General features: G+C 48.2%; 1 protein-coding gene across 3 annotated transcripts in view; it reads left to right on the forward strand.

Annotated features, from left to right (window-relative positions):
- Positions 1-25,368, forward strand: part of RALGPS1 (Ral GEF with PH domain and SH3 binding motif 1) — a 574,444-nt gene that overhangs the window by 168,558 nt on the left and 380,518 nt on the right. For all 3 annotated transcript variants that reach the window (XM_068249198.1, XM_068249199.1, XM_068249200.1), the window contains exons 7-8: positions 17,618-17,707; positions 22,712-22,804. In XM_068249198.1, the coding sequence (XP_068105299.1) occupies positions 17,618-17,707; positions 22,712-22,804 (183 nt within the window). The remainder of the gene's footprint in view (positions 1-17,617; positions 17,708-22,711; positions 22,805-25,368) is intronic.

A 25,368-nucleotide genomic window follows, 5' to 3' on the forward strand; every position in this document is an offset into this window, starting at 1 on the left:
TCAGTGATTGCTGCGTCTGTATGAGGGAAGTCAGTGATTGCTGCGTCTGTATGAGGGAAGTCAGTGATTGCTCTTTCTGTCTGAGGGAAGTCAGTGATTGCTGCGTTTGTCTGAGGGAAGTCAGTGATTGCTGCGTCTGTCTGAGGGAAGTCAGTGATTGCTGCGTCTGTATGAGGGAAGTCAGTGATTGCTGCGTCTGTCTGAGGGAAGTCAGTGATTGCTGCGTCTGTCTGAGGGAAGTCAGTGATTGCTGCGTCTGTATGAGGGAAGTCAGTGATTGCTGCGTCTGTCTGAGGGAAGTGAGTGATTGCTGCGTCTGTCTGAGGGAAGTCAGTGATTGCTGCGTCTGTCTGAGGGAAGTCAGTGATTGCTGCGTTTGTCTGAGGGAAGTCAGTGATTGCTGCGTCTGTCTGAGGGAAGTCAGTGATTGCTGCGTCTGTATGAGGGAAGTCAGTGATTGCTGCGTTTGTCTGAGGGAAGTCAGTGATTGCTGCGTCTGTCTGAGGGAAGTCAGTGATTGCTGCGTCTGTATGAGGGAAGTCAGTGATTGCTGCGTCTGTCTGAGGGAAGTCAGTGATTGCTGCATCTGTATGAGGGAAGTCAGTGATTGCTGCGTCTGTATGAGGGAAGTCAGTGATTGCTGCGTCTGTCTGAGGGAAGTCGGTGATTGCTGCGTCTGTCTGAGGGAAGTCAGTGATTGCTGCGTCTGTCTGAGGGAAGTCAGTGATTGCTGCGTCTGTCTGAGGGAAGTCAGTGATTGCTGCGTCTGTCTGAGGGAAGTCAGTGATTGCTGCGTCTGTCTGAGGGAAGTCAGTGATTGCTCTTTCTGTCTGAGGGAAGTCAGTGATTGCTGCGTCTGTATTAGGGGAGTCAGTGATTGCTGCGTTTGTCTGAGGGAAGTCAGTGATTGCTGCGTCTGTATGAGGGAAGTCAGTGATTGCTGCGTCTGTCTGAGGGAAGTCAGTGATTGCTGCGTCTGTATGAGGGAAGTCAGTGATTGCTGCGTCTGTCTGAGGGAAGTCAGTGATTGCTGCGTCTGTATGAGGGAAGTCAGTGATTGCTGCGTCTGTCTGAGGGAAGTCAGTGATTGCTGCATCTGTATGAGGGAAGTCAGTGATTGCTGCATCTGTATGAGGGAAGTCAGTGATTGCTGCATGTGTCTGAGGGAAGTCAGTGATTGCTGCGTCTGTATGAGGGAAGTCAGTGATTGCTGCAACTGTCTGAGGGAAGTCAGTGATTGCTGCATTTGTCTGAGGGAAGTCAGTGATTGCTGCGTCTGTATGAGGGAAGTCAGTGATTGCTCTTTCTGTCTGAGGGAAGTCAGTGATTGCTGCGTCTGTATGAGGGAAGTCAGTGATTGCTGCAACTGTCTGAGGGAAGTCAGTGATTGCTGCATTTGTCTGAGGGAAGTCAGTGATTGCTGCGTCTGTATGAGGGAAGTCAGTGATTGCTGCAACTGTCTGAGGGAAGTCAGTGATTGCTGCATTTGTCTGAGGGAAGTCAGTGATTGCTGCGTCTGTCTGAGGGAAGTCAGTGATTGCTGCGTCTGTCTGAGGGAAGTCAGTGATTGCTGTGTCTGTCTGAGGGAAGTCAGTGATTGCTGCAACTGTCTGAGGGAAGTCAGTGATTGCTGCGTCTGTCTGAGGGAAGTCAGTGATTGCTGCAACTGTCTGAGGGAAGTCAGTGATTGCTGCATTTGTCTGAGGGAAGTCAGTGATTGCTGCGTTTGTCTGAGGGAAGTCAGTGATTGCTGCGTCTGTATGAGGGAAGTCAGTGATTGCTGCAACTGTCTGAGGGAAGTCAGTGATTGCTGCATTTGTCTGAGGGAAGTCAGTGATTGCTGCATTTGTCTGAGGGAAGTCAGTGATTGCTGCATTTGTCTGAGGGAAGTCAGCGATTGCTGCATTTGTCTGAGGGAAGTCAGTGATTGCTGCGTCTGTCTGAGGGAAGTCAGTGATTGCTGCGTCTGTATGAGGGAAGTCAGTGATTGCTGCGTCTGTCTGAGGGAAGTCAGTGATTGCTGCGTTTGTCTGAGGGAAGTCAGCGATTGCTGCGTCTGTCTGAGGGAAGTCAGTGATTGCTGCGTTTGTCTGAGGGAAGTCAGTGATTGCTGCATTTGTCTGAGGGAAGTCAGTGATTGCTGCGTCTGTCTGAGGGAAGTCAGTGATCGCTGCGTCTGTATGAGGGAAGTCAGTGATTGCTGCGTCTGTCTGAGGGAAGTCAGTGATTGCTGCGTCTGTCTGAGGGAAGTCAGTGATTGCTGCGTTTGTCTGAGGGAAGTCAGTGATTGCTGCATTTGTCTGAGGGAAGTCAGTGATTGCTGCGTCTGTCTGAGGGAAGTCAGTGATCGCTGCGTCTGTATGAGGGAAGTCAGTGATTGCTGCGTCTGTATGAGGGAAGTCAGTGATTGCTGCGTCTGTATGAGGGAAGTCAGTGATTGCTGCGTCTGTCTGAGGGAAGTCAGTGATTGCTGCGTCTGTCTGAGGGAAGTCAGTGATTGCTGCGTCTGTCTGAGGGAAGTCAGTGATTGCTGCATGTGTCTGAGGGAAGTCAGTGATTGCTCTTTCTGTCTGAGGGAAGTCAGTGATTGCTGCGTTTGTCTGAGGGAAGTCAGTGATTGCTGCGTCTGTCTGAGGGAAGTCAGTGATTGCTGCATTTGTCTGAGGGAAGTCAGTGATTGCTGCGTTTGTCTGAGGGAAGTCAGTGATTGCTGCAACTGTCTGAGGGAAGTCAGTGATTGCTGCGTCTGTCTGAGGGAAGTCAGTGATTGCTGCAACTGTCTGAGGGAAGTCAGTGATTGCTGCGTCTGTCTGAGGGAAGTCAGTGATTGCTGCGTCTGTCTGAGGGAAGTCAGTGATTGCTGCGTCTGTATTAGGGGAGTCAGTGATTGCTGCGTTTGTCTGAGGGAAGTCAGTGATTGCTGCGTCTGTATGAGGGAAGTCAGTGATTGCTGCGTCTGTCTGAGGGAAGTCAGTGATTGCTGCGTCTGTATGAGGGAAGTCAGTGATTGCTGCGTCTGTATGAGGGAAGTCAGTGATTGCTGCGTCTGTATGAGGGAAGTCAGTGATTGCTGCGTCTGTATGAGGGAAGTCAGTGATTGCTGCGTCTGTATGAGGGAAGTCAGTGATTGCTGCGTTTGTCTGAGGGAAGTCAGTGATTGCTGCAACTGTCTGAGGGAAGTCAGTGATTGCTGCGTCTGTCTGAGGGAAGTCAGTGATTGCTGCGTTTGTCTGAGGGAAGTCAGTGATTGCTGCAACTGTCTGAGGGAAGTCAGTGATTGCTGCGTCTGTCTGAGGGAAGTCAGTGATTGCTGCAACTGTCTGAGGGAAGTCAGTGATTGCTGCGTCTGTCTGAGGGAAGTCAGTGATTGCTGCGTCTGTCTGAGGGAAGTCAGTGATTGCTGCGTCTGTATTAGGGGAGTCAGTGATTGCTGCGTTTGTCTGAGGGAAGTCAGTGATTGCTGCGTCTGTATGAGGGAAGTCAGTGATTGCTGCGTCTGTCTGAGGGAAGTCAGTGATTGCTGCGTCTGTATGAGAGAAGTCAGTGATTGCTGCGTCTGTATGAGGGAAGTCAGTGATTGCTGCGTCTGTATGAGGGAAGTCAGTGATTGCTGCGTCTGTATGAGGGAAGTCAGTGATTGCTGCGTCTGTATGAGGGAAGTCAGTGATTGCTCTTTCTGTCTGAGGGAAGTCAGTGATTGCTGCGTTTGTCTGAGGGAAGTCAGTGATTGCTGCGTCTGTCTGAGGGAAGTCAGTGATTGCTGCGTCTGTATGAGGGAAGTCAGTGATTGCTGCGTCTGTCTGAGGGAAGTCAGTGATTGCTGCGTCTGTCTGAGGGAAGTCAGTGATTGCTGCGTCTGTATGAGGGAAGTCAGTGATTGCTGCGTCTGTCTGAGGGAAGTGAGTGATTGCTGCGTCTGTCTGAGGGAAGTCAGTGATTGCTGCGTCTGTCTGAGGGAAGTCAGTGATTGCTGCGTTTGTCTGAGGGAAGTCAGTGATTGCTGCATTTGTCTGAGGGAAGTCAGTGATTGCTGCGTCTGTCTGAGGGAAGTCAGTGATTGCTGCGTCTGTCTGAGGGAAGTCAGTGATTGCTGCGTCTGTATGAGGGAAGTCAGTGATTGCTGCGTTTGTCTGAGGGAAGTCAGTGATTGCTGCGTCTGTCTGAGGGAAGTCAGTGATTGCTGCGTCTGTATGAGGGAAGTCAGTGATTGCTGCGTCTGTCTGAGGGAAGTCAGTGATTGCTGCGTCTGTCTGAGGGAAGTGAGTGATTGCTGCGTCTGTCTGAGGGAAGTCAGTGATTGCTGCGTCTGTCTGAGGGAAGTCAGTGATTGCTGCGTTTGTCTGAGGGAAGTCAGTGATTGCTGCGTCTGTCTGAGGGAAGTCAGTGATTGCTGCGTCTGTCTGAGGGAAGTCAGTGATTGCTGCGTTTGTCTGAGGGAAGTCAGTGATTGCTGCATTTGTCTGAGGGAAGTCAGTGATTGCTGCGTCTGTCTGAGGGAAGTCAGTGATTGCTGCGTCTGTCTGAGGGAAGTCAGTGATTGCTGCGTCTGTATGAGGGAAGTCAGTGATTGCTGCGTTTGTCTGAGGGAAGTCAGTGATTGCTGCGTCTGTCTGAGGGAAGTCAGTGATTGCTGCGTCTGTATGAGGGAAGTCAGTGATTGCTGCGTCTGTCTGAGGGAAGTCAGTGATTGCTGCGTCTGTCTGAGGGAAGTGAGTGATTGCTGCGTCTGTCTGAGGGAAGTCAGTGATTGCTGCGTCTGTCTGAGGGAAGTCAGTGATTGCTGCGTTTGTCTGAGGGAAGTCAGTGATTGCTGCGTCTGTCTGAGGGAAGTCAGTGATTGCTGCGTCTGTATGAGGGAAGTCAGTGATTGCTGCGTTTGTCTGAGGGAAGTCAGTGATTGCTGCGTCTGTCTGAGGGAAGTCAGTGATTGCTGCGTCTGTATGAGGGAAGTCAGTGATTGCTGCGTCTGTCTGAGGGAAGTCAGTGATTGCTGCATCTGTATGAGGGAAGTCAGTGATTGCTGCGTCTGTATGAGGGAAGTCAGTGATTGCTGCGTCTGTCTGAGGGAAGTCGGTGATTGCTGCGTCTGTCTGAGGGAAGTCAGTGATTGCTGCGTCTGTCTGAGGGAAGTCAGTGATTGCTGCGTCTGTCTGAGGGAAGTCAGTGATTGCTGCGTCTGTCTGAGGGAAGTCAGTGATTGCTGCGTCTGTCTGAGGGAAGTCAGTGATTGCTCTTTCTGTCTGAGGGAAGTCAGTGATTGCTGCGTCTGTATTAGGGGAGTCAGTGATTGCTGCGTTTGTCTGAGGGAAGTCAGTGATTGCTGCGTCTGTATGAGGGAAGTCAGTGATTGCTGCGTCTGTCTGAGGGAAGTCAGTGATTGCTGCGTCTGTATGAGGGAAGTCAGTGATTGCTGCGTCTGTCTGAGGGAAGTCAGTGATTGCTGCGTCTGTATGAGGGAAGTCAGTGATTGCTGCGTCTGTCTGAGGGAAGTCAGTGATTGCTGCATCTGTATGAGGGAAGTCAGTGATTGCTGCATCTGTATGAGGGAAGTCAGTGATTGCTGCATGTGTCTGAGGGAAGTCAGTGATTGCTGCGTCTGTATGAGGGAAGTCAGTGATTGCTGCAACTGTCTGAGGGAAGTCAGTGATTGCTGCATTTGTCTGAGGGAAGTCAGTGATTGCTGCGTCTGTATGAGGGAAGTCAGTGATTGCTCTTTCTGTCTGAGGGAAGTCAGTGATTGCTGCGTCTGTATGAGGGAAGTCAGTGATTGCTGCAACTGTCTGAGGGAAGTCAGTGATTGCTGCATTTGTCTGAGGGAAGTCAGTGATTGCTGCGTCTGTATGAGGGAAGTCAGTGATTGCTGCAACTGTCTGAGGGAAGTCAGTGATTGCTGCATTTGTCTGAGGGAAGTCAGTGATTGCTGCGTCTGTCTGAGGGAAGTCAGTGATTGCTGCGTCTGTCTGAGGGAAGTCAGTGATTGCTGTGTCTGTCTGAGGGAAGTCAGTGATTGCTGCAACTGTCTGAGGGAAGTCAGTGATTGCTGCGTCTGTCTGAGGGAAGTCAGTGATTGCTGCAACTGTCTGAGGGAAGTCAGTGATTGCTGCATTTGTCTGAGGGAAGTCAGTGATTGCTGCGTTTGTCTGAGGGAAGTCAGTGATTGCTGCGTCTGTATGAGGGAAGTCAGTGATTGCTGCAACTGTCTGAGGGAAGTCAGTGATTGCTGCATTTGTCTGAGGGAAGTCAGTGATTGCTGCATTTGTCTGAGGGAAGTCAGTGATTGCTGCATTTGTCTGAGGGAAGTCAGCGATTGCTGCATTTGTCTGAGGGAAGTCAGTGATTGCTGCGTCTGTCTGAGGGAAGTCAGTGATTGCTGCGTCTGTATGAGGGAAGTCAGTGATTGCTGCGTCTGTCTGAGGGAAGTCAGTGATTGCTGCGTTTGTCTGAGGGAAGTCAGCGATTGCTGCGTCTGTCTGAGGGAAGTCAGTGATTGCTGCGTTTGTCTGAGGGAAGTCAGTGATTGCTGCATTTGTCTGAGGGAAGTCAGTGATTGCTGCGTCTGTCTGAGGGAAGTCAGTGATCGCTGCGTCTGTATGAGGGAAGTCAGTGATTGCTGCGTCTGTCTGAGGGAAGTCAGTGATTGCTGCGTCTGTCTGAGGGAAGTCAGTGATTGCTGCGTTTGTCTGAGGGAAGTCAGTGATTGCTGCATTTGTCTGAGGGAAGTCAGTGATTGCTGCGTCTGTCTGAGGGAAGTCAGTGATCGCTGCGTCTGTATGAGGGAAGTCAGTGATTGCTGCGTCTGTATGAGGGAAGTCAGTGATTGCTGCGTCTGTATGAGGGAAGTCAGTGATTGCTGCGTCTGTCTGAGGGAAGTCAGTGATTGCTGCGTCTGTCTGAGGGAAGTCAGTGATTGCTGCGTCTGTCTGAGGGAAGTCAGTGATTGCTGCATGTGTCTGAGGGAAGTCAGTGATTGCTCTTTCTGTCTGAGGGAAGTCAGTGATTGCTGCGTTTGTCTGAGGGAAGTCAGTGATTGCTGCGTCTGTCTGAGGGAAGTCAGTGATTGCTGCATTTGTCTGAGGGAAGTCAGTGATTGCTGCGTTTGTCTGAGGGAAGTCAGTGATTGCTGCAACTGTCTGAGGGAAGTCAGTGATTGCTGCGTCTGTCTGAGGGAAGTCAGTGATTGCTGCAACTGTCTGAGGGAAGTCAGTGATTGCTGCGTCTGTCTGAGGGAAGTCAGTGATTGCTGCGTCTGTCTGAGGGAAGTCAGTGATTGCTGCGTCTGTATTAGGGGAGTCAGTGATTGCTGCGTTTGTCTGAGGGAAGTCAGTGATTGCTGCGTCTGTATGAGGGAAGTCAGTGATTGCTGCGTCTGTCTGAGGGAAGTCAGTGATTGCTGCGTCTGTATGAGGGAAGTCAGTGATTGCTGCGTCTGTATGAGGGAAGTCAGTGATTGCTGCGTCTGTATGAGGGAAGTCAGTGATTGCTGCGTCTGTATGAGGGAAGTCAGTGATTGCTGCGTCTGTATGAGGGAAGTCAGTGATTGCTGCGTTTGTCTGAGGGAAGTCAGTGATTGCTGCAACTGTCTGAGGGAAGTCAGTGATTGCTGCGTCTGTCTGAGGGAAGTCAGTGATTGCTGCGTTTGTCTGAGGGAAGTCAGTGATTGCTGCAACTGTCTGAGGGAAGTCAGTGATTGCTGCGTCTGTCTGAGGGAAGTCAGTGATTGCTGCAACTGTCTGAGGGAAGTCAGTGATTGCTGCGTCTGTCTGAGGGAAGTCAGTGATTGCTGCGTCTGTCTGAGGGAAGTCAGTGATTGCTGCGTCTGTATTAGGGGAGTCAGTGATTGCTGCGTTTGTCTGAGGGAAGTCAGTGATTGCTGCGTCTGTATGAGGGAAGTCAGTGATTGCTGCGTCTGTCTGAGGGAAGTCAGTGATTGCTGCGTCTGTATGAGGGAAGTCAGTGATTGCTGCGTCTGTATGAGGGAAGTCAGTGATTGCTGCGTCTGTATGAGGGAAGTCAGTGATTGCTGCGTCTGTATGAGGGAAGTCAGTGATTGCTGCGTCTGTATGAGGGAAGTCAGTGATTGCTCTTTCTGTCTGAGGGAAGTCAGTGATTGCTGCGTTTGTCTGAGGGAAGTCAGTGATTGCTGCGTCTGTCTGAGGGAAGTCAGTGATTGCTGCGTCTGTATGAGGGAAGTCAGTGATTGCTGCGTCTGTCTGAGGGAAGTCAGTGATTGCTGCGTCTGTCTGAGGGAAGTCAGTGATTGCTGCGTCTGTATGAGGGAAGTCAGTGATTGCTGCGTCTGTCTGAGGGAAGTGAGTGATTGCTGCGTCTGTCTGAGGGAAGTCAGTGATTGCTGCGTCTGTCTGAGGGAAGTCAGTGATTGCTGCGTTTGTCTGAGGGAAGTCAGTGATTGCTGCATTTGTCTGAGGGAAGTCAGTGATTGCTGCGTCTGTCTGAGGGAAGTCAGTGATTGCTGCGTCTGTCTGAGGGAAGTCAGTGATTGCTGCGTCTGTATGAGGGAAGTCAGTGATTGCTGCGTTTGTCTGAGGGAAGTCAGTGATTGCTGCGTCTGTCTGAGGGAAGTCAGTGATTGCTGCGTCTGTATGAGGGAAGTCAGTGATTGCTGCGTCTGTCTGAGGGAAGTCAGTGATTGCTGCATCTGTATGAGGGAAGTCAGTGATTGCTGCGTCTGTATGAGGGAAGTCAGTGATTGCTGCGTCTGTCTGAGGGAAGTCGGTGATTGCTGCGTCTGTCTGAGGGAAGTCAGTGATTGCTGCGTCTGTCTGAGGGAAGTCAGTGATTGCTGCGTTTGTCTGAGGGAAGTCAGTGATTGCTGCGTCTGTCTGAGGGAAGTCAGTGATTGCTGCGTTTGTCTGAGGGAAGTCAGTGATTGCTCTTTCTGTCTGAGGGAAGTCAGTGATTGCTGCGTTTGTCTGAGGGAAGTCAGTGATTGCTGCGTCTGTCTGAGGGAAGTCAGTGATTGCTGCGTCTGTATGAGGGAAGTCAGTGATTGCTGCAACTGTCTGAGGGAAGTCAGTGATTGCTGCGTCTGTATGAGGGAAGTCAGTGATTGCTGCGTCTGTCTGAGGGAAGTCAGTGATTGCTGCATCTGTATGAGGGAAGTCAGTGATTGCTGCGTCTGTCTGAGGGAAGTCAGTGATTGCTGCATCTGTATGAGGGAAGTCAGTGATTGCTGCATCTGTATGAGGGAAGTCAGTGATTGCTGCATGTGTCTGAGGGAAGTCAGTGATTGCTGCGTCTGTATGAGGGAAGTCAGTGATTGCTGCAACTGTCTGAGGGAAGTCAGTGATTGCTGCATTTGTCTGAGGGAAGTCAGTGATTGCTGCGTCTGTATGAGGGAAGTCAGTGATTGCTCTTTCTGTCTGAGGGAAGTCAGTGATTGCTGCGTCTGTATGAGGGAAGTCAGTGATTGCTGCAACTGTCTGAGGGAAGTCAGTGATTGCTGCATTTGTCTGAGGGAAGTCAGTGATTGCTGCGTCTGTATGAGGGAAGTCAGTGATTGCTGCAACTGTCTGAGGGAAGTCAGTGATTGCTGCATTTGTCTGAGGGAAGTCAGTGATTGCTGCGTCTGTCTGAGGGAAGTCAGTGATTGCTGCGTCTGTCTGAGGGAAGTCAGTGATTGCTGTGTCTGTCTGAGGGAAGTCAGTGATTGCTGCAACTGTCTGAGGGAAGTCAGTGATTGCTGCGTCTGTCTGAGGGAAGTCAGTGATTGCTGCAACTGTCTGAGGGAAGTCAGTGATTGCTGCATTTGTCTGAGGGAAGTCAGTGATTGCTGCGTTTGTCTGAGGGAAGTCAGTGATTGCTGCGTCTGTATGAGGGAAGTCAGTGATTGCTGCAACTGTCTGAGGGAAGTCAGTGATTGCTGCATTTGTCTGAGGGAAGTCAGTGATTGCTGCATTTGTCTGAGGGAAGTCAGTGATTGCTGCATTTGTCTGAGGGAAGTCAGTGATTGCTGCGTCTGTATGAGGGAAGTCAGTGATTGCTGCGTCTGTCTGAGGGAAGTCAGTGATTGCTGCGTCTGTATGAGGGAAGTCAGTGATTGCTGCGTCTGTCTGAGGGAAGTCAGTGATTGCTGCGTTTGTCTGAGGGAAGTCAGCGATTGCTGCGTCTGTCTGAGGGAAGTCAGTGATTGCTGCGTTTGTCTGAGGGAAGTCAGTGATTGCTGCATTTGTCTGAGGGAAGTCAGTGATTGCTGCGTCTGTCTGAGGGAAGTCAGTGATCGCTGCGTCTGTATGAGGGAAGTCAGTGATTGCTGCGTCTGTCTGAGGGAAGTCAGTGATTGCTGCGTCTGTCTGAGGGAAGTCAGTGATTGCTGCGTTTGTCTGAGGGAAGTCAGTGATTGCTGCATTTGTCTGAGGGAAGTCAGTGATTGCTGCGTCTGTCTGAGGGAAGTCAGTGATCGCTGCGTCTGTATGAGGGAAGTCAGTGATTGCTGCGTCTGTATGAGGGAAGTCAGTGATTGCTGCGTCTGTATGAGGGAAGTCAGTGATTGCTGCGTCTGTCTGAGGGAAGTCAGTGATTGCTCTTTCTGTCTGAGGGAAGTCAGTGATTGCTGCGTTTGTCTGAGGGAAGTCAGTGATTGCTGCGTCTGTCTGAGGGAAGTCAGTGATTGCTGCGTCTGTATGAGGGAAGTCAGTGATTGCTGCATTTGTCTGAGGGAAGTCAGTGATTGCTGCGTCTGTATTAGGGAAGTCAGTGATTGCTGCATTTGTCTGAGGGAAGTCAGTGATTGCTGCGTCTGTATGAGGGAAGTCAGTGATTGCTGCGTCTGTATGAGGGAAGTCAGTGATTGCTGCGTTTGTCTGAGGGAAGTCAGTGAGTGCTGCGTCTGTATGAGGGAAGTCAGTGATTGCTGCGTCTGTATGAGGGAAGTCAGTGATTGCTGCATTTGTCTGAGGGAAGTCAGTGAGTGCTGCGTCTGTATGAGGGAAGTCAGTGATTGCTGCGTCTGTATGAGGGAAGTCAGTGATTGCTGCATTTGTCTGAGGGAAGTCAGTGATTGCTGCGTCTGTATTAGGGAAGTCAGTGATTGCTGCATTTGTCTGAGGGAAGTCAGTGATTGCTGCGTCTGTCTGAGGGAAGTCAGTGATTGTTGCATTTGTCTGAGGGAAGTCAGTGATTGCTGCGTCTGTCTGAGGGAAGTCAGTGATTGCTGCGCTTGTTTGAGGGAAGTCGTGATTGCTGCATTTTTCTGAGGGAAGTCGTGATTGCTGCAACTGTCTGAGGGAAGTCAGTGATTGCTGCGTCTGTATGAGGGAAGTCAGTGATTGCTATGTCTGTCTGAGGGAAGTCAGTGATTGCTGCGTCTGTCTGAGGGAAGTCAGTGATTGCTGCATCTGTCTGAGGGAAGTCAGTGATTGTTGCATTTGTCTGAGGGAAGTCAGTGATTGCTGCGTCTGTCTGAGGGAAGTCAGTGATTGTTGCATTTGTCTGAGGGAAGTCAGTGATTGCTGCGTCTGTCTGAGGGAAGTCAGTGATTGTTGCATTTGTCTGAGGGAAGTCAGTGATTGCTGCGTCTGTCTGAGGGAAGTCAGTGATTGTTGCATTTGTCTGAGGGAAGTCAGTGATTGCTGCGTCTGTCTGAGGGAAGTCAGTGATTGTTGCATTTGTCTGAGGGAAGTCAGTGATTGCTGCAACTGTCTGAGGGAAGTCAGTGATTGCTGCGTCAGTATGAGGGAAGTCAGTGATTGCTGCGTTTGTCTGAGGGAAGTCAGTGATTGCTGCGTCTGTCTGAGGGAAGTCAGTGATTGCTGCGTTTGTCTGAGGGAAGTCAGTGATTGCTGCATTTGTCTGAGGGAAGTCAGTGATTGCTGCGTCTGTCTGAGGGAAGTCAGTGATTGCTGCATTTGTCTGAGGGAAGTCAGTGATTGCTGCGTCTGTCTGAGGGAAGTCAGTGATTGCTGCGTTTGTCTGAGGGAAGTCAGTGATTGCTGCGTCTGTCTGAGGGAAGTCAGTGATTGCTGCGTTTGTCTGAGGGAAGTCAGTGATTGCTGCATGTGTCTGAGGGAAGTCAGTGATTGCTGCGTCTGTCTGAGGGAAGTCAGTGATTGTTGCATGTGTCTGAGGGAAGTCAGTGATTGCTGCGTCTGTATGAGGGAAGTCAGTGATTGCTGCGTTTGTATGAGGGAAGTCAGTGATTGCTGCGTCTGTATGAGGGAAGTCAGTGATTGCTGCGTTTGTCTGAGGGAAGTCAGTGATTGCTGCGTCTGTCTGAGGGAAGTCAGTGATTGCTGCGTCTGTATGAGGGAAGTCAGTGATTGCTGCATGTGTCTGAGGGAAGTCAGTGATTGCTGCGTCTGTCTGAGGGAAGTCAGTGATTGCTGCGTCTGTATGAGGGAAGTCAGTGATTGCTGCGTCTGTCTGAGGGAAGTCAGTGATTGCTGCGTCTGTATGAGGGAAGTCAGTGATTGCTGCGTTTGTCTGAGGGAAGTCAGTGATTGCTGCGTCTGTCTGAGGGAAGTCAGTGATTGCTGCGTTTGTCTGAGGGAAGTCAGTGATTGCTGCGTCTGTCTGAGGGAAGTCAGTGATTGCTGCGTTTGTCTGAGGGAAGCACCCGTTTTCCTGCTCATACACATTTTCAGTATTTTATGCTCTGGAATCCATCTCTTAGCTTTAGGAAGGCAGCTGCGTGTTCTGCTGATCAGATTCCTGGAAGCCTGCATGGACTGACCCATTCAATATGTCATGATTGTGGCAGCAGCCTGGAGATGATTGCTGGGAGATGTTTGCTCCAGAGGTCAGGATTATATAACAGGAGAGGCCCCAGTCATCGGGGGAGAAGTAGGACCGCACTTGGCTGCCCATCCTGTATCTGACATCATCTTGACATAGGCTGGAAAGAATGAAACGTCTGCATTACCAGAAGCGCGGTGTCTGCTGTTTGTGGGGCGGGGAGGGGTTTCGGGAAAATTAGCCCAGAGATTAATAAGTTTTACTACATTTTGTTTTGCTTCCTGCGAGGCGCCAGATTGCCTTAGTGACACCAAATAACTTTGTTTTGTTGTTCATTAATTATCCCAAACCTGAAACCGCGGTGAGAGATGAACGTTTAGCTGTGCAGTTAATTCGTTCTCCAGGTCTGAGAGGATTAGCGGCCTCTAAGGCCCGCTTACTGGTAACTGCATTATCTTGTCATCTGTGCTAAAGTACTTTGCTTTTAATAAACTGACAGGTTTTTATTTATTATGAAGCACATGTTACACATGTTATATCTTCTGGGCCTTCCTGTAATGCTTCATACACATACAGTGGCTTGCAAAAGTATTCGGCCCCCTTGAAGTTTTCCTCATTTTGTCATATTACTGCCACAAACATGAATCAATTTTATTGGAATTCCACATGAAAGACCAATACAAAGCGGTGTACACGTGAGAAGTGGAACGAATATCATACATGATGCCAAACATTTTTTACAAATAAATAACTGCGAAGTGGTGTGTGCATAATTATTCAGCCCCCTTTGATCTGAGTGCAGTCAGTTGCCTATAGACATTGCCTGATGAGTGCTAATGACTAAATAGAGTGCACCTGTGTGTAATCTAATGTCAGTACAAATACAGCTGCTCTGTGAGGGCCTCAGAGGTTGTCTAAGAGAATATTGGGAGCAACAACACCATGAAGTCCAAAGAACACACAAGACAGGCAAGTTATTGAGAAATTTAAAGCAGGCGTAGGCTACAAAAAGATTTCCAAAACCTTGAACATACCACAGAGCACTGTTCAAGCGATCATTCAGAAATGGAAGGAGTATGGCACAACTGTACACCTACCAAGACAAGGCCATCCACCTAAACTCACAGGCTGAACAAGGAGAGCGCTGATCAGAAATGCAGTCAAGAGGCCAATGGTGACTCTGGAGGAGCTGCAGAGATCTACAGCTCAGGTGGGGGAATCTGTCCATAGAACAACTATTAGTCGTGCACTGCACAAAGTTGGCCTTTATGGAAGAGTGGCAAGAAGAAAGGCATTGTTAACAGAAAGCATAAGAAGTCCCGTTTGCAGTTTGCCACAAGCCATGTGGGGGACACAGCAACCATGTGGAAGAAGGTGCTCAGCAACCATGTGGAAGAAGGTGCACTGCACATCACTCTGAACACACCATCCCCACTGTCAAATATGGTGGTGGCAGCATCATGCTCTGAGGGTGCTTCTCTTCAGCAGGGACAGGGAAGCTGGTCAGAGTTGATGGGAAGATGTATGGAGCCAAATACAGGGCAAACTTGGAAGAAAACCTCTTGGAGACTGCAAAAGACTTGAGACTGGGGTGGAGGTTCACCTTCCAGCAGGACAATGACCCTAAACATAAAGCCAGGGCAACAATGGAATGGTTTAAAACAAAACATATCTATGTGTTGGAATGGCCCAGTCAAAGTCCAGATCTAAATCCAATCGAGAATCTGTGGCAAGATCTGAAAACTGCTGTTCACAAATGCTGTCCATCTAATCTGACTGAGCTGGAGCTCTTTTGCAAAGAAGAATGGGCAAGGATTTCAGTCTCTAGATGTGCAAATCTGGTAGAGACATACCCTAAAAGACTGGCAGCTGTAATTGCAGCAAAAGGTGGTTCTACAAATTATTGACTCAGGGGGCTGAATAATTACGCACACCCCACTTTGCAGTTATTGATTTGTAAAAAATGTTTGGAATGATGTATGATTGTCGTTCCACTTCTCACGTGTACAGCCCTTTGTATTGGTCTTTCATGTGGAATACCAATAAAATTGATGCATGTTTGTGGCAGTAATGTGACAAAATGTGGAAAACTTCAAGGGGGCCGAATACTTTTGCAACCCACTGTAGGAACGCAGCCTATCCAATCACTAGAGACCAGTGACATCACTGACACCTCATATCCAATCACTAGAGACCAGTGACATCACTGACACCTCATATGCATCAGAACGCAGCCTATGCAATCACTAGAGACCAGTGACATCACTGACCCCTCATATACATGAGAGCTCAGCCTATCCAATCACTAGAGACCAGTGACATCACTGACACCTCATACACATGAGAACGCAGCCTATCCAATCACTAGAGACCAGTGACATCACTGACACCTCATATACATGAGAACGCAGCCTATCCAATCACTAGAGACCAGTGACATCACTGACACCTCATATACATGAGAACGCAGCCTATCCAATCACTAGAGACCAGTGACATCACTGACACCTCATATACATGAGAACACAGCCTATCCAATCACTAGAGACCAGTGACATCACTGACACCTCATATACATGAGAACGCAGCCTATCCAATCACTAGAGACCAGTGACATCACTGACAACTCATATCCAATCACTAGAGACCAGTGACATCACTGACACCTCATATCCAATCACTAGAGACCAGTGACATCACTGACCCCTCATATACAGGAGAACGCAGCCTCTCCAATCACTAGAGACCAGTGACATCACTGACGCCTCATATACATGAGAAGGCAGCCTATCCAATCACTAGAGACCAGTGACATCACTGACACCTCATATACATGAGAACGCAGCCTCTCCAATCACTAGAGACCAGTGACATCACTGACACCTCATATACATGAGAACGCAGCCTCTCCAATCACTAGAGACCAGTGACATCACTGACCCCTCATATACATGAGAAGGCAGCCTATCCAATCACTAGAGACCAGTGACATCACTGACCCCTCACACACATGAGAACGCGGCCTATCCAATCACTAGAGACCAGTGACATCACTGACCCCTCACACACATGAGAACGCGGCCTATCCAATCACTAGAGACCAGTGACATCACTGACACCTCATATACATGAGAACACAGCCTATCCAATCACTAGAGACCAGTGACATCTTTGAGAATAAAGCACAGTTAGTATGCAGTCTTTCAGTCTTTTACTTGGATCAGATCTCGTCTTCACATCCTTTTTCTCTGGGGGGTACCTCAAGGCTCTGTCCTTAGCCCCTTCTTTTTTCCATCTGCATGCACAATCTTGGCAACTTAATCAACTCATTTTGGTTTCAAAACCGCTTATATGCAGACGATACGCAACTGTACCTCTCGGCCCCAGACCTTAACTCCCTCCTCACTCGTGTTCCTGACTGCCTGTCTGCTATATCCTCCTTCATGTCCTCTCACTTATTAAAACGTTATATTATCTGTTTTATTTCCATCAATGCCTTAATAAAAGAGCTTGAATACTACAGAAGATGGTGCTGGGTCCATTCTCTTCACAATGTTGTTGCTGTTCCCGGAGACAGAGGGACAACTACCTCAGCACGTCACACTTGGATGGTTGGGTGCTGCTTACTGCTTTTCCTTTCATCTCCAACTCAAAAACATATCTCACGTCTGACCTTTCCTCACTCAGGACACAACTAAATGTTACTACATGCTTTTTATATCTCGTCTGGACTATTGTGACATACTACCTTGTGGACTACCAACTAACAATCTACTGATCTCAGCTGCTGGTCTCATTCATCTCTCTTCTCGCTCTTCCTCTGCTGCGTCTCTCTGCCAAGCTCTACATTGGCTGCCAATTACCCGGAGAATCCTGTACACACTCCTAACCCCAACCTACAAAGCTCTCCACAGTCTCTCTCCCCGGTACATATCTTCACTAATTTCCAGATACCAACCCAACCGCAATCTCAGATCTGCACATGACCTTTTTCTGTCCTCCTCTAGAAATACCACCTCGCATTCACGTATACAAGACTTCTCATGTGCCTCACCCCAGCTGTGGAATGCCCTTTCACATCACATCCATCACTCTACAACCTTTGTTACCTTTAAGCGTTCCCTCAAAACTCACTTGTTCCGACAAACATGCGCTCTACCTTAGGCCATTCCCCCTTCCACCTCTGGCCAAGTTGTACTCCATATTAGATAACCTAAAAACACACTGCCTCTAGGTATGAATATTATATACTACCCCACCTCTTGTTTCCTCTCTCGCCCTTTTGTGTCTTGAAATTTGTTATTTACTTTGTGCCTTAAAGGGACCCTGTATCAAAAAAGCGCTGATTTATTTACCTTCCCTGGCTCCAGCGGGGGGCGCTGTTCTGGCTCTCAGCACGGAGATAGGCGAATATTGCCAATCTCTGTCGGGTCCGCTCTACTGCGCAGGATCAGGAGACTTGCGCCTGCGCAGTACAGCGGCCCGACAGCATTCGGCTACTTCCGCCTATCACTGAGCAGAGAGCCGATGCTGCGTCTGTGCTGGAGCCGGGAAGGTAAATATTTACATCCCCGCTGTTCGGAGGGGCACAGCGAGACCACCATGAGACACAGGAGGACGGGGGGAAGCCTCGGTAGGATCCGGAGGCTTCCACCACCCAAGGTGAGGACCCCCCAGAGGAGGTTTTTTAGTTACAGGTTTTCTTTAAAATGTATTATACATTTTATTCATCATATTACATTTGTCAGTGTAATTACAAATTCTGTATTATGTACCCCATGTTTGTTTCTTACTTTGTACAACACCACGGAATACGTTGGCGCTTTATAAATCAATAATAATAATAATCATGTATATTGTAGTGTGGGTATTGGTGAATTGTAACACCTCTGACAGTAATAATGTGCGTTTGCATCTTTTGACACAGGTCACTTTTTGGGTTGTCCGAGAAATCTTAACAACGCAGACGTTGAAGATTCGAGCAGAAATCCTGAGCCATTTTATCAAGATAGCCAAGGTAAGACCTGTGAGCCAACTACACGATACTGCAGCCACCTCACACATATACGTGCATTTTTATAGCTAGGCAAGTTACATTCATGCAAATAAATCTTTTATTGGTTATAGCTTAACCACTTCACAACTGAGGGGTTTACATTACATCAGAACTCAGTAGAAATTTAAATGACATTTTTATTTGTAACTAGCGGAAGACCTGGCGTTGCCCGGGTATGTATTTGGTTTGTTGTTGGGTCCGCCCACTTTTCTTGACACACAGTCACTCAGTGACCAAGTATATGAGCTTTTAGGTCCATTTAAAATCAAGTAAACGATCAAACAAATCTGACCTGGCCTAGCCTCTGCCATTAACAGTGTAAGAATAGCAGCAATTTCAATATTCCCCTTGGAAATCAATAGGTGAATTTTGATTGGCTGTTGTAGGCTCCACCCACTTTCCTGAATATTAATCCCATTCACACAGTGACCAAGTGTACCAATTTTAAGACCCCTGCCATTAACCGTGTAAGGGCTGGTTCAGACGGACGCTTGCAGAGCGTTTACTGCCAGCGTTCGGGGCTTGGCGTTAAACGCTCCCATTCAAGTGAATGGGAGCGTTTGTACCAAGCTTTTATGCGCGTTTGCACGAACGCGGCGTTCGGGTCCCGATTTTCACTGGTGTTCAAGGAGCCCCTGGAAGCTACATGTGGCTTCCAGGGGCGGTGAACCGCGACGGCTAATGTCCCCCTAGGGGAAGAAAAACCGCGACCGCATCCAAACGCAATGCGAACGCTGCTGAAAGCCCGGACACATTGCCACCGCGACGGCAACGAACGCGACGCCTCCAAACGTCCGTCTGAACCAGCCCTAAGAATGGCTGCAGTTTCCTTTTTCCCTTTTAAAATGAATGACTGTAATCTGATTTGCTGTTTTATGCTCCGCCCACTGTTCCTGAGTTTTTACCTCGGTCACCAAGTGACCAACTGTGCCAAGTTTGGGGACTCTGGCTTTATTACTGTGAGAATGGCAGCCTTTTTTCCATTGACATGAATGGGCGAAATCTGATTGGGTGTTTGTAACTCCGCCCAGGTGTGCAGGGGGGACGCGAGACCCCCAGAACATACTATCCCAGGTAGTAAGGAATCAGTATACACACACACACACACACACACACACACACACACACACACACACACACACACACACACACACACACACACACACACACACACACACACACACACACACACACACACACACACACACACACACACACACACACACACACACACACACACACACACACACACACACACACACACACACACACACACACACACACACACACACACATAGATAGATAGATAGGGCTTGATTCACAAAAGAGTGCTAACTGTTAGCACAGCCGTTTTCGCGCGAATTTTCAAATAAATATCGTTTCGTGTGAAAATTCGCGAGCGCGCGCAACACGAAAATTCGCACGAAAACGGCTGTGCTAAAAGTTACCACTCTTTTGTGAATCAAGCCCATAGATAGATAGATAGACAGCTTGCTTCATGCACACTATTTCACGCATTTAAACTGGGCCCTTAGTGTTTGTTTTTAAAAGGTATCGCTCTCACACTCTCTCATACTGGTCACTGGAAGCTCAGCATGGCTCCTCATGGCAGAGAACTTTCTGAGGAGCTTATAAAGGAATTCTGCCCAATCAGACATTTTCCCTCCCCGGGGTCATGTGACTGGTTAGTGTTACAAGGTCTCAGGTGTGACTGGGAGCAGAAGGTGTGTTACATTTGGTGTTATCGCTCTCACACTCTCTCATACTGGTCACTGGAAGCTCAGCATGGCTCCTCATGGCAGAGAACTCTCTGAGGAGCTTATAGAAGAATTCTGCCCAATCAGACATTTTCCCTCCCTGGGGTCATGTGACTGGTTAGTGTTACAAGGTCTCAGGTGTGACTGGGGAGCAGGAGGTGTGTTACATTTGGTGTTATCACTCTCACACTCTCTCATACTGGTCACTGGAAGCTCAGCATGGCTCCTCATGGCAGATAACTCTCTGAGGAGCTTATAGAAGAATTCTGCCCAATCAGACATTTTCCCTCCCGGGGTCATGTGACTGGTTAGTGTTACAAGGTCTCAGGTGTGACTGGGGAGCAGGAGGTTTGTTACATTTGGTGTTATCGCTCTCACACTCTCTCATACTGGTCACTGGAAGCTCACCATGGCTCCCCATGGCAGAGAACTCTCTGATGAGCTTATAGAGGAATTCTGCCCAATCAGACATTTTCCCTCCCTGGGTCATGTGACTGGTTAGTGTTACAAGGTCTCAGGTGTGACTGGGGAGCAGGAGGTGTGTTACATTTGGTGTTATCGCTCTCACACTCTCTCATACTGGTCACTGGAAGCTCAGCATGGCTCCTCATGGCAGAGATCTGTTCTACATAAGCCAACACCCTGACACTGAGCCAACATTGCCAACACCTTGACGCTGAGCTGCAGCAGGGTGTCCAAGACCATACAGCCGTGTAACAGGACAGGTTCCACTCAGAACAGGGCTTGCCATGGTCGATCAAGGTAGTTGAGTGCTCATGCTCAACGTCATATCCAGAGCTTTTCTTCTGCAAATAGATGTATCAGTGCTGCCAGCATTGCTGCAGAGGATGGGTAAGGGGTCAGCCTGTCAGTGCTCAGACCATACGCCACACGCTGCATCACACTGCTCTGCATGGCTGTCATCCCAGAAGATAATGCACAAGAAAGTTCACAAACAGTTTTCTGAATACAAGTAGACTAAGGACAGGGATTAATGGAGCCACGTCCTGTGGTCTGATCAGGCCAATATTAATGTATTTGGTTCAGATGCAGGTGTGGAATACAAAGACAAGTGTGTCTTGCCTACAGTGAAGCATGGTGGTGGGAGTGTCATGGTTTGGGGCTGCATGAGTGTTGCCGGCACTGGAGAGCTGCAGTCTATTGAGGGAACCATGAATGCCAACATGTACTGTGACATACTGAAGCAGAGCATGATCTCTTCCCTTCAGAAACTGGGCTGCAGGACAGTACTCCAAAACATGACGACAACCCCAAACACACCTCCAAGACGACCACTGCCTTGCTGAAGACACTGAGGGTAAAGGTGCCGGACTGGCCAAGCATGTCTCCAGACCTAAACCCTACTGAGCATCTGTGGGGCCTCCTTATATGGAAGGGGGAGGAGCGCAAGGTCTCTAACATCCAGCAGCTTCATCATGGAGGAGGGGAAGAGGATTCCAGTGACACCCTGTGACGCTCTAGTGTTTACAAACAACATGGCTGCTGTCATTGTATCACAGGAAGAAATCATCATTTTCTATTAAATCTGGTTGCAGCTAGATTTGCTGTGTAATAACTATCTAAACTTTAGATAAGATATATATCGACAAGTTACTTGTTATAGTTATCTTTTCATCTCGGATCCGAGGATACCATGTTTTGAAAACGGGGAGCAGGCATGTATAGGTAGCAGTCCGCATGCCCACAGCTACCTCCCCTCCGTTCTCTGCAACCTACCTTCCATAGCCACTTCCTGGTCAGTGACTAGTGCGCAGGCGCTGGCTGCACGCGTCCTTAATCACACGAGAGCTCTGCGCATGCGAACAATGTAGTAGTGACGTCACAACTACATAGTACACCCCACAGTTTTCTTGGATTTTCGGAAAACTCATGATTCATGCATGGTACCCTGACCCAATTCTTCCAGCACATTTTTCTGGTTGGAAAAGTATTTATTAAAACATTGATTTTGTGTGGGCACCTTCAGCTGGAGACGAGAAATGTGAAAACTCTCCTAATTGCTTCCGCTGCTCTCCTCTTCTCACATTTGTTTCAGGTTTTGAGCTGAAGCCATTTTGGCCGCTTAGACAACAATCCTATGCAGGGCGTCTGCTTTATCGCACTGAGCTAGTTTAATCTTTTGGCGTTTTGGAGACTTTTTAGGTGAAGGTCAAATTGTGCAAATTGTTTTCACGTTGGGGAGATTGGTGTGTCTATCTGGGAACATCTTACAGCTACAGTAACCCCTTCAGCACCACATCTGGTGGAATCTACCTCTTGTTTGTACACGCTAGTTTCTGACACGATGTATATGTCACTATTTCCTGTTCCGCACACTTCTGCCGCTAACGCACGCTGGAGATTCAGCCGGCACGTCACATCTACCCTCACTGATGAGGGGCCGAACCGATTGATCAATTGTAATGGTCACTAAAGGCGAGCACAGAAGTGGAATGGCTCTCGCCTCGCCTTGTTTCACCAACAACATCACTTCCCTCCTGTCAGGACAGCTCCAGGATAGCGCTACCTCTAGTGTCGAGTCCTAGCTTGATGATGTCATCAATCCAAGATGCAGTTGAGACTAGATGCCATCCTAAGTGGAGGGGAGCTGCTTGTAGCTGGAACTAGGGGGTGTGCGTGAATGAGTCACACTAGCAGTGAGGGACATCAGAATAGGTTACGTCACAGTAGGGGGTGGAGTCACACTAGCAATGGGGAACATCAGTATAGGTTACGTCACAGTATGGGGTGGAGTCACACTAGCAGTGGTGGACATCAGAATAGGTTACGTCACAGTATGGGGTGAAGTCACACTAGCAGGGGTGGACATCAAAATAGGTTACGTCACAGTAGAGGGTGGAGTCACACTAGCAGTGGGGGACATCAGAATAGGTTACATCATAGTAGGGGGTGGAGTCACACTAGCAGTGGTGGACATCAGAATAGATTATGTCATAGTAGGGGGTGGAGTCACACTAGCAGGGGTGGACATCAGAATAGGTTACGTCACAGTAGAGGGTGGAGTCACATTAGCAGTGGTGGACATCAGAATAGGTTTACGTCACAGTAGGGGGCGGAGTCACACTAGCAGTGGTGGACCTCAGAATAGGTTACGTCACGGTGTTACTTCTCGTGCTAGTGTGATATTGAATTACTGTAAACCGTTTCGGTATACATAGTTAATATGGTGTCTTGTCTCCCTTTGCAGAAACTTCTCGATCTGAACAATCTACACTCGTTGATGGCGGTGGTGTCGGCATTGCAGAGCGCTCCTATCTTCCGACTCTCCAAGACCTGGGCTGTAAGTTCTACAAGATACATACACCTCGTCTCTCTATAACCCTTATTATTATTCAGTAAACGCTTCTCCTGAGTGTTCTCACAAGAGATATTTTATCATCTCAACAACAAAACAATATGTTTAGCGGCTAGTAGAGGAAAGGTGCTTTCATTCATAGTCAGTAAAAAGTGAGCTGTAACTTAGTGTATTCTCCACTTTCTGAAAGAAAAACAGTCCTTACCACATCATTGTCAGATGTTACTGAGGTAGCATCCATTGCAGCAATCCAGGTACAAAACAGATTTGAAAATACATGCATTCTTTTTACCTCCTGCTTTGTGCAGACTTCTGAATCAGTGAGGCAAACTAGCAGAAAACCTTTCAGGGTGATTTTGAACTCCAATTTATTAACCGTTACCATGGTTTCCAGCGTGATTTCTGCAGAAAGTTATACAGTGGTAGACTAGATAACGTTCTACACATTTTTGGACAGCCTCTCTAACTAAATGCAGGGCATCTTTATATATATATATATATATATATATATATATATATATATATATATATATATATATATATATATATATATATATATATATATATATATATATATATATATTTGCTTTATGGGGGCTTCAAAGGTTATGTAATGGGTAAAGTTGTGACATTTCCTGTGAAGAAAAATGTAATTGTAGGAAAGGTTTATTGAATCGGGGAAATATATATTTAATCAGGGGAATGTTTATTGAATCTGAGGATATTGAATCGGGGGAAATGTTTATTGAATCTGAGGATATTGAATCGGGGGGAATGTTTATTGAATCTGAGGATATTGTATCGGGGGGAATGTTTATTGAATCTGAGGATATTGAATTGGGGGAAATGTTTATTGAATCCGAGGATATTGTATCGGGGGGAATGTTTATTGAATCTGAGGATATTGAATTGGGGGAAATGTTTATTGAATCCGAGGATATTGAATCGGGGGGAATGTTTATTGAATCTGAGGATATTGAATCGGGGGGAATGTTTATTGAATCTGAGGATATTGAATCGGGGGGGATGTTTATTGAATCTGAATATATTGAATCGGGGGGGGGGGGGGAATGTTTATTGAATCTGAAGATATTGAATTGGGAGGGAATGTTTATTGAATCTGAAGATATTGAATTGGGAGGGAATGATGGTGACACATCTGTCCTATGGCCACACATTATGACTCCATGGTGACAAGTCTGTCCTATGGCCACACGTTATGACTCCATGGTAACACGTCTGTCCTATGGCCACACGTTATGACTTCACGGTGACACGTCTGTCCTATGGCCACACGTTATGACTCCATGGTAACACGTCTGTCCTCTGGCCACACGTTATGACTTCATGGTGACACGTCTGTCCTATGGCCACACGTTATGACTTCATGGTGACACGTCTGTCCTATGGCCACACGTTATGACTTCATGGTGACAAGTCTGTCCTATGGCCACACGTTATGACTCCATGGTAACACGTCTGTCCTATGGCCACACGTTATGACTCCATGGTGACACATCTGTCCTATGGCCACACGTTATTACTTCATGGTGACACGTCTGTCCTACGACCACACGTTATGACTTCACGGGGTCACGTCTGTCCTATGGCCACACGTTATGACTCCATGGTGACACATCTGTCCTATGGCCACATGTTATGACTCCATGGTGACACATCTGTCCTATGGCCACACGTTATGACTTCATGGTGACACGTCTGTCCTATGGCCACACGTTATGACTCCATGGTGACACATCTGTCCTATGGCCACACGTTATGACTCCATGGTGACACATATGTCCTATGGCCACACGTTATGACTTCATGGTGACAAGTCTGTCCTATGGCCACATGTTATGACTCCATGGTAACACGTCTGTCCTATGGCTACACGTTATGACTCCATGGTAACACGTCTGTCCTATGGCCACACGTTATGACTCCATGGTGACACATCTGTCCTATGGCCACACGTTATTACTTCATGGTGACACGTCTGTCCTACGACCACACGTTATGACTTCACGGGGTCACGTCTGTCCTATGGCCACACGTTATGACTCCATGGTGACACATCTGTCCTATGGCCACACGTTATGACTTCATGGTGACACGTCTGTCCTATGGCCACACGTTATGACTCCATGGTGACTCGTCTGTCCAATGGCCACACGTTATGACTCCATGGTGACACATCTGTCCTATGGCCACATGTTATGACTCCATGGTGACACGTCTGTCCTATGGCCACACGTTATGACTCCATGGTGACTCGTCTGTCCAATGGCCACACGTTATGACTCCATGGTGACACATCTGTCCTATGGCCACATGTTATGACTCCATGGTGACACGTCTGTCCTATGGCCACACGTTATGACTCCATGGTGACACATCTGTCCTATGGCCACAGGTTATGACTCCATGGTGACAAGTCTGTCCTATGGCCACACGTTATGACTCCATGGTAACACGTCTGTCCTATGGCTACACGTTATGACTCCATGATAACACGTCTGTCCTATGGCCACACATTATGACTCCAT

The sequence above is a fragment of the Hyperolius riggenbachi genome, chromosome 8 (assembly GCF_040937935.1).
Source record: "Hyperolius riggenbachi isolate aHypRig1 chromosome 8, aHypRig1.pri, whole genome shotgun sequence".
Taxonomy (NCBI): domain Eukaryota; kingdom Metazoa; phylum Chordata; class Amphibia; order Anura; family Hyperoliidae; genus Hyperolius; species Hyperolius riggenbachi.